This window comes from Argiope bruennichi, chromosome 11, assembly GCF_947563725.1.
Source record: "Argiope bruennichi chromosome 11, qqArgBrue1.1, whole genome shotgun sequence".
In the NCBI taxonomy this organism is placed as follows: Eukaryota; Metazoa; Arthropoda; class Arachnida; order Araneae; family Araneidae; genus Argiope; species Argiope bruennichi.
The window spans coordinates 99,408,748-99,423,375 of NC_079161.1; the positions used below are offsets into that span (position 1 = coordinate 99,408,748).

The window sequence follows — 14,628 nt, forward strand, 5'->3', positions numbered from 1 at the left end:
GTAATAGTTTTCAATACTTTTAAAATAAATAAGAACTTGCAGTCCCTTTATTTTTCTTTTAACTTTCTATTTTAATGAAGCATCATATAATTAAATTGTCAGCATATTTTACGACCTTGACATGCAAAAGCCTTAAAAGAACTTGAAAACCAATCATAAGAATAGCTGTTATAGATGAGACTTTACCTACAGGGCATAGCAGCTCCCATTTGAGAATATTTTCATATAGTTGATTCTAATTCAATTATCTTTAATAGCTAAATTAAAATTACATTGCAATACTGATAACTAAATTACAGTTTTATAAGTTATATTGAGTGGTTTAATTTGTAGCTACAGTAATAACATCATGTAACTCTTAATCACCGTTTCAACACCATCTTGGAAACGACGCAGCATATAAGCTATGCTTTCCAAATATAATAATTTATCAATTACCCAACAAATATAAATGGTTGACTCCGAGTAACATAAAATACTGAATCACTAAAAACTTACCAAAATGGAAGCTCCTTGGCAGAATTCTAGAAGAGCAGACACATAAGTAAGCATTTGTCCTAAGAAGTTAAAGAAAGAAGTCATAACATAACCAGGGACACAACTATACAAAAAGAAAGTGGTTAACACGCAACTTGCAATGCTCAGGAACAAAACGATGTATTGTAAAGTAAACTCCAACATCTTTTCAGAGACATAGTCAACAATCAGAAATGGAGAAGTCAACGCGCCAACAGTCAATGGAGTACCCGAAGATTGTAAAGAGAGTAACCATTGTTTCAATATCACAGTCATGGATTGTTTGAAAGGATGTAAAACAGAACCAAATAAAACTGCCCAAAGCAAAGGCCCGAGAAAAGGTTCGAGGACATAATAAACTGCAACGCAGGCAACAAGCATAAATAACACGAAGACAATTGCCGCAACATTGTAGAATGCTTGCTTAAAGGCTTTTTCATGGCCTTCGGGAAGAAGATTTGAAATGGTAAAGTTAAAAGATGTTCGGGATAAATTTGAAGGACTAGCCATTTTCCATGCCAATAAAATATATAAGTAGTATCTCTAAATAGATAAGTTAATCGGAAATATCAATGCGGTTTCTTGAAAACTTTTAAGCTTCAATTAAGGACAAAATGAACACAAAGAAAACAATTTCCGAAACATTTTCATAGCAAAATAAATGCGTTGTCAAATTCCTCGTCCATTATAAAAGATGATTCAACTTATTAAATAACAACCAGCAGACTAATTTTTAAATTGTCGATGCAGATGAAAACAAAACGAAAAATCTCGTTTATAAAGAAAGGTTGAGTTGTAGTATATACCTTACGTTTCAAACCATCTGTCATAATGACTCAAAAACCAAGAAGTTTTATAAATAAGTATTAAATTTAGTTACGATCAATAAATTTGCAGATAAAACTTAAAAATATTTTTAAATAGTAAATTTGCATGAAAGTTGTATTTTTAGAAAGTAGAAAGTAAATATATATATAGATAATTTATAAAAGTATTTCCAATTTTAAGGTCTTGAATATTTCTTTTTTTATACAATCCTGAGAAATGCTTTCATATATTATTTTTTATCAACAACATTCATAAAAAAAAAAAATTGATGGTGTTACGAAAATCTAAGCAAATCTGGCAACATTCTACAATTTGTGTGTTTTCTGCTTTTTCTGTTTCATAATCATATTGGTTGTAAATTATTGGTAACTGTTATCAGTAAGTCTTAAAGATCTCACTAAATAATCTTTTATAGAAAGTGCATTACATATACTAATTTGATTCCTGAAGTTACTAAAGTACGTTTTTCTTTTTTAGCTGAAAAATGGCTAGTCAAACTCAAGGAATTCAACAGCTTTTAGCTGCTGAAAAAAGAGCTGATGAAAAAGTTAACCAAGCAAGAAAACGTGAGCCGCCCTATATTTTTCTCTCAATAATAGATTTAAACCATAATCTGATATTTTTACTTTAAAAAAATTAAATTCTGAGATGTGTTTTTGCTTAGTATGGAATAATGTTTGATATATTAAACTATAATATATTTATTCTGCTGGTATTTTCATGCTTTAGGCAAAGCGATGAAACTTAAAAAAGCTAAAGAAGAAGCTCAAGCTGAAGTTTTACGATTTCGAGAGGAAAGAGAAAAACAATTTAAGGATTACGAAAAACAGGTAAATATATTAAATTTTTATTTTAAAAGGATGAAAATAGTTTCATTACAAGTTACATATAAGTATAATTAGATTACATATATTTAATCGTCGCATAAAATAAAAGTAGATTAATATTTATGTTGAAATTGTAAAATTGCTATAATACATAGCGTTTTTTTATTATCATTTCAAGTATCTGATTTATTAAGAACTCCAGTAATACTTAGAATTGTTTGATAATTTTACAAGACTTTTGAGAAAAGTCTATGTGCTTATGTTCATTAATTCCTTGAATTTAGAAAGTTGATAACTTCATTAATTATTGTTTAATTAATTATTAAAATATAATTCTAGAAATAAAAATTCTTTTTATACATGTTATATACAAATTATTAGAATTGTCTTTTTAACATGCCTGAAAATATTATGTTTTCTTTTTATGTTAAGAATTATTTTTCGCTCATCTAATGAAATTTCGTTCAACCGTAGGAATATAACTTTTTTCTAATATATAATATGTATAGTTCGACTTTACAGGGAATCAGGTCCATAATGGTAAAACGCATAATGGTATTACGCCAAATTAAAACTTTATAAGACAATAAATTGCCAAATGTGTTAATTTTTTTTTATATAATTTCTTGTTATATTAGTTAATTTAGTAAGTTTTGATAGGTTTGGCTAGAATTTTTTCTGCCTTTGAGAAAAATCTGGTAGTTGATATCCTGTTTTTCAGTGTAATTTATTTATAACTTGAATATGTATCACAACAGTCATTCAGCATGTGAAATTCAAACAATGTAATCATTTACAAAATTTATAATGATAAATAAATTATAAAAAGTTAAATTAATTTTTTAATGTCTGCAAAAATATCAAATTTGTTTTACTAACCGTATATAATTGTCCATCTCACTTGTAAAACTGAGTTAGTTAAGAATATATGCTTTTTGGTCTGCATCTTTATTAGATGCAGACCAAAACTGCTTCCAATAATGAACAGAATATGAAAATCTAAATCAGATTCTAATCTTCTGTTTTGATTATAGTAACTGAAAATTCTTTTTAAAAAATTGATAGAGTCATCAGTGTTTGAATAAATTTGAATATGAATAAACAGCAAAGATCAATAAGCTGAAATTTGCAATTTATATTATGCTATGCTGATATTAATTTGAAGGTCAATCTTTTTTTTAATTTTGTACATGGCAGTTTAATTTTTCTTGTTAGTGGATCACTAATTGCTTCAATTCAGTTTTTGCCACTAGATTAGTTTTTAGTGTAAATAAGCATTATGAATGAAAGTATAATTTATAATTTGGAAAAGAATTATTCGTTAAAAATTTAGCTTTAATATGCTTTTGTACACTCTTAATTCTCAGTTTGGTTGGTTTCAAATTGCTTGCTTCTCTTTGTAAAGATTGCTAGAAATCAAAATTAAATTGTAGAAGCATTTGATAATTACATTAAGCTTAAAGAAGAGAATAATGCTGCTTTACAGATATTTGCAGATGGTATCAGGTTAATAAATATAAATGCTTGCTATTTTGATTTATTTCAGCACATGGGATCAAAAGAAAGTAATGCTGCTATGATTGAAGAAACAACAGTTAAAAAGATAGAAGAAATGAAACATACTGTAGCTGCCAACAAAAATAAAGTCATTGATTATTTGATCAGCCAGGTGTTTAATGTTGAAGCTAAAGTCCATCAAAACTTCATAGCTGCTATTGATAAGTAAACAGCTGAAATTTTCATTCCAGAACTTTTTCAATGGTAGTTTTGTGAATAATTGGTATAATTTTTTTTTTTTTTCACTTGGTGCACTGCCTCATTATTAGTAGCAATTATTTGTGAGTATTTATAGAATTGTTATATAATATACTTGGGGCCCTTTTTATGAATGTTAAGGTGAGATGGTTATGTCTATTATATTGAATTTTTAAATATTCTGATGTGTTTCATCTGTTTATCATTCTATTAGTTATTCTAAAATTAAGTTTACTTTAATTGAAATTTTGTGCAACTTTATTGCATAAAATTTTTGTTTGTGTGGTATTTGGCATAGTTTTATATTTAAAGAGGATCTTCAGATTAATTTAATTCTATATGTGCCTTTTTTGCATTCCATAGTTTGGGCCGAAGGATATTATTAATGAATGTTTAGAAAACTGCTATCTATGGATATTAATGTAAGAACAATATGTATTTTGCTATTTGAACAAAAAAAAAAGTTCTTATGAGGACTGAATATTTGTTTTGTTAGTTTTTTTGGTTTGTATTTATTGTCTTTGAACAAGATTATTTTAAATGTTAGCTTGAATGTTTAAAACAATTTTGTGAAAATTTATGTTCTGAAAGTTATTTATTTAAAATTATATAAGCTTTAAAAGAAATTGTTTTATACACCTTATATTAATTCTTCTCTTAAATAATAGAAGCTATCAACTGTTTATTTTTTAAATTTAAGTCGTATTCAAAATGCCAAATTTATGTAGGCACAATTTTTTTCCTGTTTGTTTTATTTCCTGATGTAAGTCATTAAAAATAGTTCGTAGAAATTTAAAATATATGCTGTATGAATTTCAATTCAGGTTTAAATGGTTGTTTCTGTTTATAAAAGTGAAATTGGTGCTGTAAGATTTATGGCTCTTAAAGTATTACTTTTATTTGTATATGTATGTATGTATATTATATGAAAAAATAGTTTAATAACAATGTTATTTTATTCAAATATGTATACAGTTGCTTATGAAACCAAAGATTTATAGGATATTTCAGTACTGAATTTATCAAAAACCTATTAACTTTTAACATATTACATTGGTTTATAAAACTTGATGTACTTATTTATTTAGGGTTGTGGGGTGAGAGTAGCAGTTTCAGTTAAATTAGAGTTTTAATAAATCATTTGGGATATTTCTGTATTCAAGCTTTATGTGCAGAATACATCCCTTTTTTTATTTGATTATTTTCTCCAAACTTTGTAAAAGCCATAATAATTTTGAGATTCATTAAAATGTTGAGATTTCTTCATTTATATATATATTGTATTAGAGAATATTTTCATGATGTTGATTTTCTTTTATATGTATTTCTGTAAATTTTAAAGGTTTTGTGTATAATTTGTGCCATAAATTTTTGAAAATAAAGCAGTACATATTGTTTGAGTGATGTAGTATATATACCATTTCTTACTTGCTTTTTAAATTAAGATCAAAGTTACTAATTTAAAAGGACATTCGTTAATGTAAAGTATATACATGCAGTATTAGTTTTTCTTTTCTTAAAAGTATAATGATATCAATCTTGAATGTTATTTAGTAAACTTTAAAAGAACAAAAAAAAAAAAAAAAAAAAAAAAGATGAAATGCATATTTTTCTCATTTCATAAAACTCTGCCTATCACTTTTAGACATAATTTGATTCTGCATAGAACTAATATACAGGCTCTTAACAAGATCACATTACCTTTCACTCTGTGACCAGGTTGTTACTTATGCAGCCAATTTTATCTCTTTATATACAATATTAGTACAAAGCATTTTAAAATGTTTCCTCTTAAAATTATTTTTGAAAGTAAAAAAAAAATCATAAATTCTCTTAGTGATAACAAATTTACCTATAAAATATAATGTATGATACACTGATTTTGCTCCTCAACCATCATTAAATTTAGGTGTGCAAAATATTTTAACAAATTGACAGATATCTTTAAAAAATACTAAATTTATTGACATTTCCTTATACTTTCAGTTTTATTTAATGACCAGGATGAATTTACAAGATTAGATAGAACTATTTATATACTAGCTGGTTTCATTTAATTAAATAGATATAGACATTAATATTCCAGTTTTTATTTTACATCATGACAAATTGTGTAATTATCCTCTGTGATCCATTTTTAGATATTTTTTACAATTTAATTTCAAAAGTAAAGCAGCAGAGGTCATCATATATATATATGTAAGCATAATTTTTTGTGAAGCAGAAGGCAGGTGAATGAAATGAAATATCAGTACAGTTATGATTTTAAATAAAGTATTTTAGCAGTAAATAAAAACACAAGATTCAAAACTTCAGGTAAAAAACTTGGATATGAAAATAATTCTTGTAAAATCGAAATATTTCATATTAAACACTTGGAACTGAAACCATAAATATAACATTCAAAAATATCTAATGAAAATAATACTTGTAAAATTGATTGGTTTCATATAAAACTTTTAGAAATGTAAATAAATGTCAGATTCGCGTATTTCAATTAAATCATTTGGAAATGATAATAATAATTGCAAAATTCAAAAATATCAAATGAAAAACTTGGAGCTAAAAGTAATAAATGCCAGATTCAAAAATTTCAAACAAAACATTTGTAAATGAATGTAACAAACACAAGACTCAAGATACGGTTATGATAATATATTTGAAAAATAGTAATATAAAAAAATATTTGGTAATTGAAGAAAAAAAAATATTTGTATTTTGTAAAAAACAAGTACTTAGGCACAGTCATAATAGAGGGAAGCTCAATAACTGTCAGAAGTGTAAAAATTTCCCCTCAGGTATTTGCTACCTTAGTCTAATTATCACGTGCTATTAATTATTAAGTATATAAGAATCTTGGTATATTACTTTTTACGTTCACAAGGTCTGTATGCATATTAAAACAAAAAGCAATCTGACACAATAAATACCAGAGTATAGTTCAATTACAATCAGGTGTAACAAATTTTGCTCTGAAGTATTAACTCATTTTCTCTAATATAATGTGTCATGACTTTTAATTATTTATTTTTTCTTTTATTTAATTTCTTTAGGGAAATCATCTTTCTCGATTTTAATAGTATGTACATAAATTTCAAATTCAACAAACTATAATATTATGAATAAATTTTAAATAATAGATATGAAAAAAAATTAAAAACATCATAATATTTTAAATAATAATATAAAAAGACTATTTGCAATTATGTTGTAATTGAAAAATGCAATTCAAAATAAAATCAAAAGCACAAAATATAAATCTTGATTTTCATTCAAAAAAGGTAATTTTGAGCACTGGACAGATGAACCAAGACAATTGTGATGATATTATAATACACAAGTGATATTTTGTGAAACTGGATGAAGCATGGCACAAGTTTGAATTTCTTGGAAGATATAAGGAGCACGCACAGGAGGAAATGGAGCAGAAACTGAAGCACATTGAGTCGGATGAGGTTACGGAAGGTACCATCGCCGATGCGGTAACAAGAACGGAAGCAATGTCATTCGTAGAATTTCAGCGACGTGGTCGGATCTGAAGACGCTATGCCACGGGAGAGCAAGCACGGAACCATCTTCAGAGTAACGGCGAATCAAGGAGAAACCAAATTGCCTCTCATCCCGGGGATTTAATTCTCTCAATTAGTTTGAAAAATTTTTACAGGAAAAAATCCTTGTCGACTAAATAATATGTAGCACAATTTTATGTGAAGCAGAAGACAGATTCGAAGACATAGAAGAGACATTTTACATTTTTAAATTCATTTTAATCCATCTCGGGAAGACAATTTATTTACAAGCCGTTGTGGACAGAACACGTCTACAACAGCGCGAAACAAAAGCAGAAGTAAGAAAAAGGGACGAAACAGACGTAGATGTAGACGAAAGATACTAGCCTTATATAACATGGGATTTCCGGCCACGTGTCAATTCACTACACGCGTTGACCTTTGTCAAGGGCAACGAAGGGATCATTTTCACTTGCCATGTGGAACTGATAGCGTATTATTTTTACAAAGCTTCAGCAGTGGAATGGGATCAGGAAACAAGAGAACACTTTAGAATGATCCCGACATGGGCCGAATTATGCAAAAATTCAGGAAATTAATTCGTACTAAATTAGATGTTAAAATATCATTACATATATATATATATATATATATATATATATGTGTGTGTGTGTGTGTGTGTATACACACAGAATACATCGTCTTGTTATTCAATATTATGTGCTTCCAGAGAAAATAAAATAGTTTGTGTAAAACTTTATTTCATAATGCTGGTAATCTAATATATAAAAATGAATTTCTGTTTGTTCATACCTTATGCGCAGCAGTACCGTTCAACCAATTGCTGCGAAACTTGGTCCACTTATTGCTTGCACCTGGGAGAAGGTTATGATTTAAAATTGACAAAAGGCAAACGGCACATGTTAATCGCACATATATGAAAGAAAATAAAATTATTGTCATTGATACCAATCAATATGAATGAAATGAAATCGAAAATATTTAATGCAAGTGCTCATTTTTTTCATCTCATTATTGAATAGTCATCTACACAGTTCCGTAGTATAGTAAAGAAAACCAAATATTCATTTTGTTCGTATTTTCCTTGATCGATTGTAGCTCGAATCCGACACAGAACTACAATTTTAATAATAAAATAACATTGCAAATCTTATTTATTTACTTCCCTGCTTTTTTTGAGTTATTGCGTTTGCATGCAAACAGGCGGCGAACCCTTGTTGGATTTGATGCGAATCTATTCTTTAATTCCAAATTTTAAATTTTATTAATTCATCTCTTTGCGTTTCATAGTTATCGCGTTCGCCTGCACTCGGATAATGAGACAGATTTCAGTAGATTTCGCTCAAAATGTGATAGAAATCTGAAAATTTGTTGTGAAGACCACATACCAAATATCGCACATATAGCTCAAAGCATTGTCGAGTTATTCTGTTTCAAGAGAGACAAACACCAATTCCATTTTTTTTTCTAACTCGAGAGTGTTTGAAGTATGGAGATTCGTCAAAATTTTGTGTTTATAATATTTTACCTTTACAGTCCTTTTTCTTTGTATACCGGTAAGTAAAAACGGAGGTGATGGGTAACTCCTGTTCTGTATAGAGATGCATAATCCACGATTTTTTGAATAACAAATAATATTGCTATTGTTATTTTTAAATATGCGTTCCAAATATCTGTTATTTCAAACATATTATTAATTAAAAATTCTTACTTAATATTAAATATAAAATTTATTAATTGTAATGAATACTTAATTTACTAATTTAAGTAACGTGTGATTGAATTAATTTATCTGTTTCAGCTTACTTCTTAAATTTGATTTTTTTTTTCTCAAAACTATTTATTTAATTTATTTATTAGAGTGAAACATTTTCTGAAAAATTTGAATTAAATATAAATGTCATTTCTTTAAATTGTTTACTTTAGTTCTATATTCTACCAATAAATGGCACCAGCCGTAAATGGAATATATGCAAGTCAAATCACAAGCAATTAAGAACGATTTGTATGGAACAGTGCATCAACACATACGAATACCAATAAGACCGGTTACTCTCATGAAGTGGAGCGGCGACTTCACACTTTCCAATGAAGTCACCGCTCCGATAAATTTCAGTGATATGCAATTCAGTGATACGATGATTCCAATAACCGGTCCGTTCACTTTTGAATCTGTTCACAGATTTCTCCTTTTTTGTTATGTTCGGGACCTTCCATTGGACAGATCGTATCGATTGTTACTTTCCAGTGAAGTCACCACTCCGGCAAATTTCAGTGATATCGTATCGATTGTTACCTTCTATCGTGATCCTAAACCTGTAATCGAAATATCACCAGTAAGATCTCTTTGAAAAGTATTGATCACTTGTATTTGTGACTTTTTGATATTGGTTACGTAATAACCGCTCGTAAAATATTCGTCATCCCTAGTTCTGTAAGACATCCGCCCACAATGTTTGTACGGTGAAAGCGCAATCCATAAAGATAAAATCTGCTCCCTTTGAATAAGCTTACATGCTGCGACAGACTGATTTCTTGATAAATCTAGTTCATCCAACTCCACGATGAACGCATAAACCTATTTTAAAATCCAGTATAGTGCCACACTAACCTTATTATCACAATATATGGTATACCTCTACGATACTGTTCGACTTTCTAAATGCTGTGCAATATCGTAATTTGTTGTTTGTAGGAACGTAATGGTGATGTTCAGTGACATTCTCTTGATTGTCACGTATACCTTGTGATTTATGTTTGAATATATGACGTGAGTCAGACTGCTGGGAAAACGTAAATTCGTCAGAAAAAAAAAAGTTCACTGTTCTCATGTCTAGTTAACCAGATTTCTTCATAAAGCTAACAACCCATTTGTGTGTTAGAGAAAACTTCTTCTGACTGATTTCTTGGACATACAAACCACACTCTCCCAACTATATATATATATATATATACGGTTTAGCTCGAAGCCGTGGTACCCGTGGATGCCAACAGCTGTCGGAATAGGTGTATTTGTAGTAATTTATCTGTTTCACTTGGCAGCTATTGCCAGTTGTCCTCATCTTGTGACGTTGTAAGCCAGAAACGACCTGTAATGAAGCATAACTGAACATCAACCATAGCCTAGATATGACACCATAAAAAGTGCAAGTTCGTGTGCATTTGTCTACCTTCCAACTAACCATTATGTTGCAATAAAAGAAAAGAAAACCCTTTATGTCAGTACTTTGGATTTTAGCAATTTGCTTCATAATGTTACAAATCTGTTATGTAACTTCCCAGCACGGTTAATTCAATCACTGGGAAGACCGTTTTACGATCAGCTCTGTTGGATGCTGATTGGATGCCAAATCACCCAAGACTTGGAGACAAAATAGATATGAAGAATTTTGATGATAGATGCCATAGGAGCCGAGATAAGCTTGATTGTTCCAGAACCTTCTTTACCCTTCTCGAGAGACTGTAAAAGGCCGGTAGTCCAAACCGAAGTCAGTCGTGTACAGAGTCATCAAGAGGTTTAGATTCGCATAGCGAGTCAACAGCGAATTAGTTGGATCAGTCCAGCTAAGCCCAAGTGTTGAGATCGAGCGATTGCTGAATTCAGCTGTGTGTCGAATTCGTGTTTATTGTAGAAGTAGCATCGAATCGTGTGAGTAGCCTGTCATGTAGTAGTGAGTCGGCAATTGGATACAGCTAAAGCGAGGAGACAGTGGAGAATTGCAGACGTTTGGAGAGATCGTAGATTGAAGTTACGGAGATTCCCTCCTCCTGCTGAATTTGTCTGGAAGCTTCATGTGCTGTGGTTGTTGTTAGCTACCGATTACTACGTGTGGACAACTGCTTGTTGTAGGCTGCTGCTGTGTATTGCATGTGTACGTCTCGGCTGTGTATTTGTTGTCTCTATATTCGTGACTTGGTGTTAATAAAGATGAAATTTGTTGTTGAGGCTTGTTGATTGTGCGTCTCCATACATCCACTACAAGCGAACCCGTTGACTTTACGAACTTAGTTTAGGAAGTTCTGGAAAAATATTAATTCCAGGTTTATACCTTCAGCAACATCGCATTAACAATACCGTATCTATGCTGTACCATGTGGTGATCTGCACAAGGTACTTTTTGTGCAAGCTAATGACATTTTTACTTTCTAGCATACGTAGTATAGAGAAGTATTGCAATTTTGTTCGTCATTTTGGGAAATATCCGTCAGTCTATGACAAAGATAATTAAAAAAGTTTTGAACTAGACGAATGAAATTTAGTATACGGTCTTTGTTGATTTTTTTGTAGATTTCTATCAAATTTTAAGTAAAATCCGTTCAGGGGAAGTCTAGCTGTTGGAATATAACACGATGACTGCAAAATGAAGGGAACAAGATGGATAAAATTCCATACTATAGATTTAACATCCGTAGTATAGACACATATCAAATTTTGAGCCAAATCCAAAATGGGTGGACGTTCATAAATATGTAAATGCGATAACCCAAAAACTTAATGACTTAAATCTATCAAATATGGTATGGGGCTACAAGTGCAGTTTAGAATCAAATTTTGTTTCAATTCATTCCAAGAAAACGCGTCTGAAACACAAATTCTATTTTTCGATACAATTAGCTGCATGCCAGGGATTAATCGCCAAAACACTCGGCAACAATCACGGAGTAGATTCAGTAATAATGCTGAATTTACGAAAATTTAATATTTTGTAACTATTGTACGCCAATGCCATGCAAGGTATTCTCCAGGATAGTTTAGTTTAGTTATATTAATGCCATGTTTTAAAGCAACACTAGAGCTATTTTGAGGCGGATCTGGTCATTTTGTACCGCACTCAGATGACGAGGAAGACACTTGAGCTGACACCCTCTCTTCAAACTTCCATACCACACCAGCGGAAGGACATATGGCTCCTATAAATTTAATGTGCACCAGACCCAATTATACGGCAATTCTTCGGTGGAATCGGGTCTCGATCCGAAGCCGAGACCTTACCACCATGACCCTATGCATTCTTTAGAGTAAAACCTTTTTTAGAGTATGCGAAAACATATTAGGGTAACCACTTGTGTCTGTTGACCTTGAAACACAAGCATATTATTTCAGAAATTAGGAGTAGTTCTGTTTCTTTAGAAATTTGGGCTTGCCTTAGATTCTCAAATATGCTTAATTTAGGGATTAGTGCAATTTTGAAGCAAAGCAATATTCAAATATGTTTTTTTTTTGTATGTGTGTGTGTGCGCGCGTATTTTCTTCTTTTTTTTACGAAATGTGCTCAGTGGAGTGTGTTCCTAATCGCATATACAGAGTGCTAATAAAAATATTGATGTATGCAATAGGTAATTTTTGGTGAACAGTAAGGGCTTAACATTTTCACAAGGGATTTTTGTTCCGCTATTTTTGGAGGGCCGTGATGGAAAGGTCTCGGCTTCTCAATAGGAGGGTTGCATGTTTGAGACTCGATATCACCGAAGAAACGTCGTGTACGCGGGTATGGTGTGCGTTAAATCCGTCGGGACCAAACGTCTTCCCGCTGGTGTGGTGTGGAAGTTTGGAGAGGGGGCTGCCAACTCACGTGTCGTCCTCGTCATTTGAGTGAGGTTCAAAATTACGAGGTCCGTCCCAAAATAGCCCTAGTGTTGCTTTAAAACGGGACGTTAATATAACTAAACTAAACTAAAATCCAGCTATTTTTGATAGTTTTTGAGGTAAAATCGCTCATTTGCAAGATTTGTTGCAAAGTCTCAAGTCACAGCGCATGATCAATTTACTATAGATATAGCCATTCTTTTCGGCACTCTAGGCTTTTTTCTTTCGTCTGAACTGTTTCAAGTCATAGCTTTGTAATTACATTTATTCTTCTTGAAATAATTGTACTCTCTTCGACCTTTTAGTATGCTTACATATTACGGTCCATTTTGCATTTCACTTAGTCTTATGGATAAGAAAATCAACTATGTGTATTGGGACTCTTCCTATTGACCGATTGGATCCAGAATCCAAGGTCACTCTATTTTGCATTTAACTTCATCCGATAGATAAGAGAATCGACTATGTGCATTTGATTTCTTCCTATTGACCTATTGGATCCAAAATTCAAGGTCATTCTGTTTTGAATTTATTCTCGTGACAAGGGAATCGATTATGTGTCTTTCTCTTGATGGATTGGATCCAAAATTCAATGCCATTCTGATTTTGGTGTGTCTCATTTGTATTTTCATCTCTTCATTTATACCTCTGTTTCATTTGCATTTTTTATCTTGTATAGTCATTGTGTATTTTTCAATTATCAAGAGAGCCGTGTTAATAATGGGGTCAATTCATGTGACGTAAAAGTCACATGTCATGTACCTCTTGCGCATGGCATTTAAGTTTCATCCGCGCCGATCAGTCTGCCATTAACGTTCTCCGCCAAGTATGAAGCGGATTTTTTGTTTACATTTGAAGTTATAATTTTTGAGTCATTTTGTTTCCTCTTATTATGTGTTAACAGAGGAAATACTGGTGTGCTGATGGATGCATGCTTTAATGCGAAATACAAGAGTGACTGTCATGATAAAATATTTTTTTATTTTCCTTTCAACAAACCTGACTTGGGTTGATAGCTTTGGTATAGATTTTTTCAAGCCTTCGAAGTCAATGATATGCTCCGATCATTTTGAAGAATTCCTTCAGTTTGTGTCCATTTATTAAATATAGCTGTTCCAGTAATTTGTTAGAAAAACTCTTCGAAGAAAAAGAAATCGGTAAGCGATTTGCCACCAAAAACAATCAAACAAAATCATGAGTGCATTTCTAATTTACTTCATTCACATTTGATGAAATTTCTGATAATTTTGAATATGCTTAGAAGGTTTTAAAATGTTTACATGAGTATTACATTGCATTTTTTTACAAAATCTTATCTAAATTTAATTAACGTAAGTAAACAAACTCCTATTGCAAAAATAACAACTGCTATAATGCTAAACTTAGGTGGAAGTGAATATTACTAGCTTTCTAATTACATTTGCAGATTTGTGATGGATTCAAAGTGAATTTATATCAAACATCTTTTCTATTGTTCAAAATGAAATGTCAATAGTTTATTGTATTTAAACTGAAATTCACTGTTATCATAATATCCTGTTATAACACTGTGCACCTCAGTGATTTCTGTTTTAATAAATAAAGG

General features: G+C 30.7%; 2 protein-coding genes across 6 annotated transcripts in view; one reads left to right on the plus strand and one right to left on the minus strand.

Moving 5' to 3' along the window:
- LOC129956967 (transmembrane protein 245-like) overlaps positions 1-1,284 on the minus strand; it is a 41,270-nt gene extending 39,986 nt beyond the window's left edge. For all 4 annotated transcript variants that reach the window (XM_056069037.1, XM_056069038.1, XM_056069039.1 and 1 more), the window contains exon 1: positions 499-1,284. In XM_056069037.1, the coding sequence (XP_055925012.1) occupies positions 499-1,026 (528 nt within the window). In that variant the 5' untranslated portion in view covers positions 1,027-1,284. The remainder of the gene's footprint in view (positions 1-498) is intronic.
- A 348-nt stretch (positions 1,285-1,632) lies between these two features.
- Positions 1,633-5,326, plus strand: LOC129957638 (V-type proton ATPase subunit G-like). 2 transcript variants are annotated; one of them, XM_056070070.1, is made up of 4 exons: positions 1,633-1,722; positions 1,822-1,910; positions 2,074-2,174; positions 3,718-5,326. In XM_056070070.1, the coding sequence occupies exons 2-4, from the start codon at positions 1,829-1,831 to the stop codon at positions 3,895-3,897; spliced, it is 363 nt and encodes a 120-aa protein (XP_055926045.1). In that variant the 5' UTR covers positions 1,633-1,722; positions 1,822-1,828; the 3' UTR covers positions 3,898-5,326. The 2 variants fall into 2 exon arrangements, with proteins under 2 accessions (XP_055926045.1, XP_055926044.1); XM_056070069.1 differs by lacking the exon at positions 1,633-1,722 and having other exon boundaries at positions 1,737-1,910.
- The last annotated feature ends 9,302 nt before the right edge of the window (positions 5,327-14,628 follow it).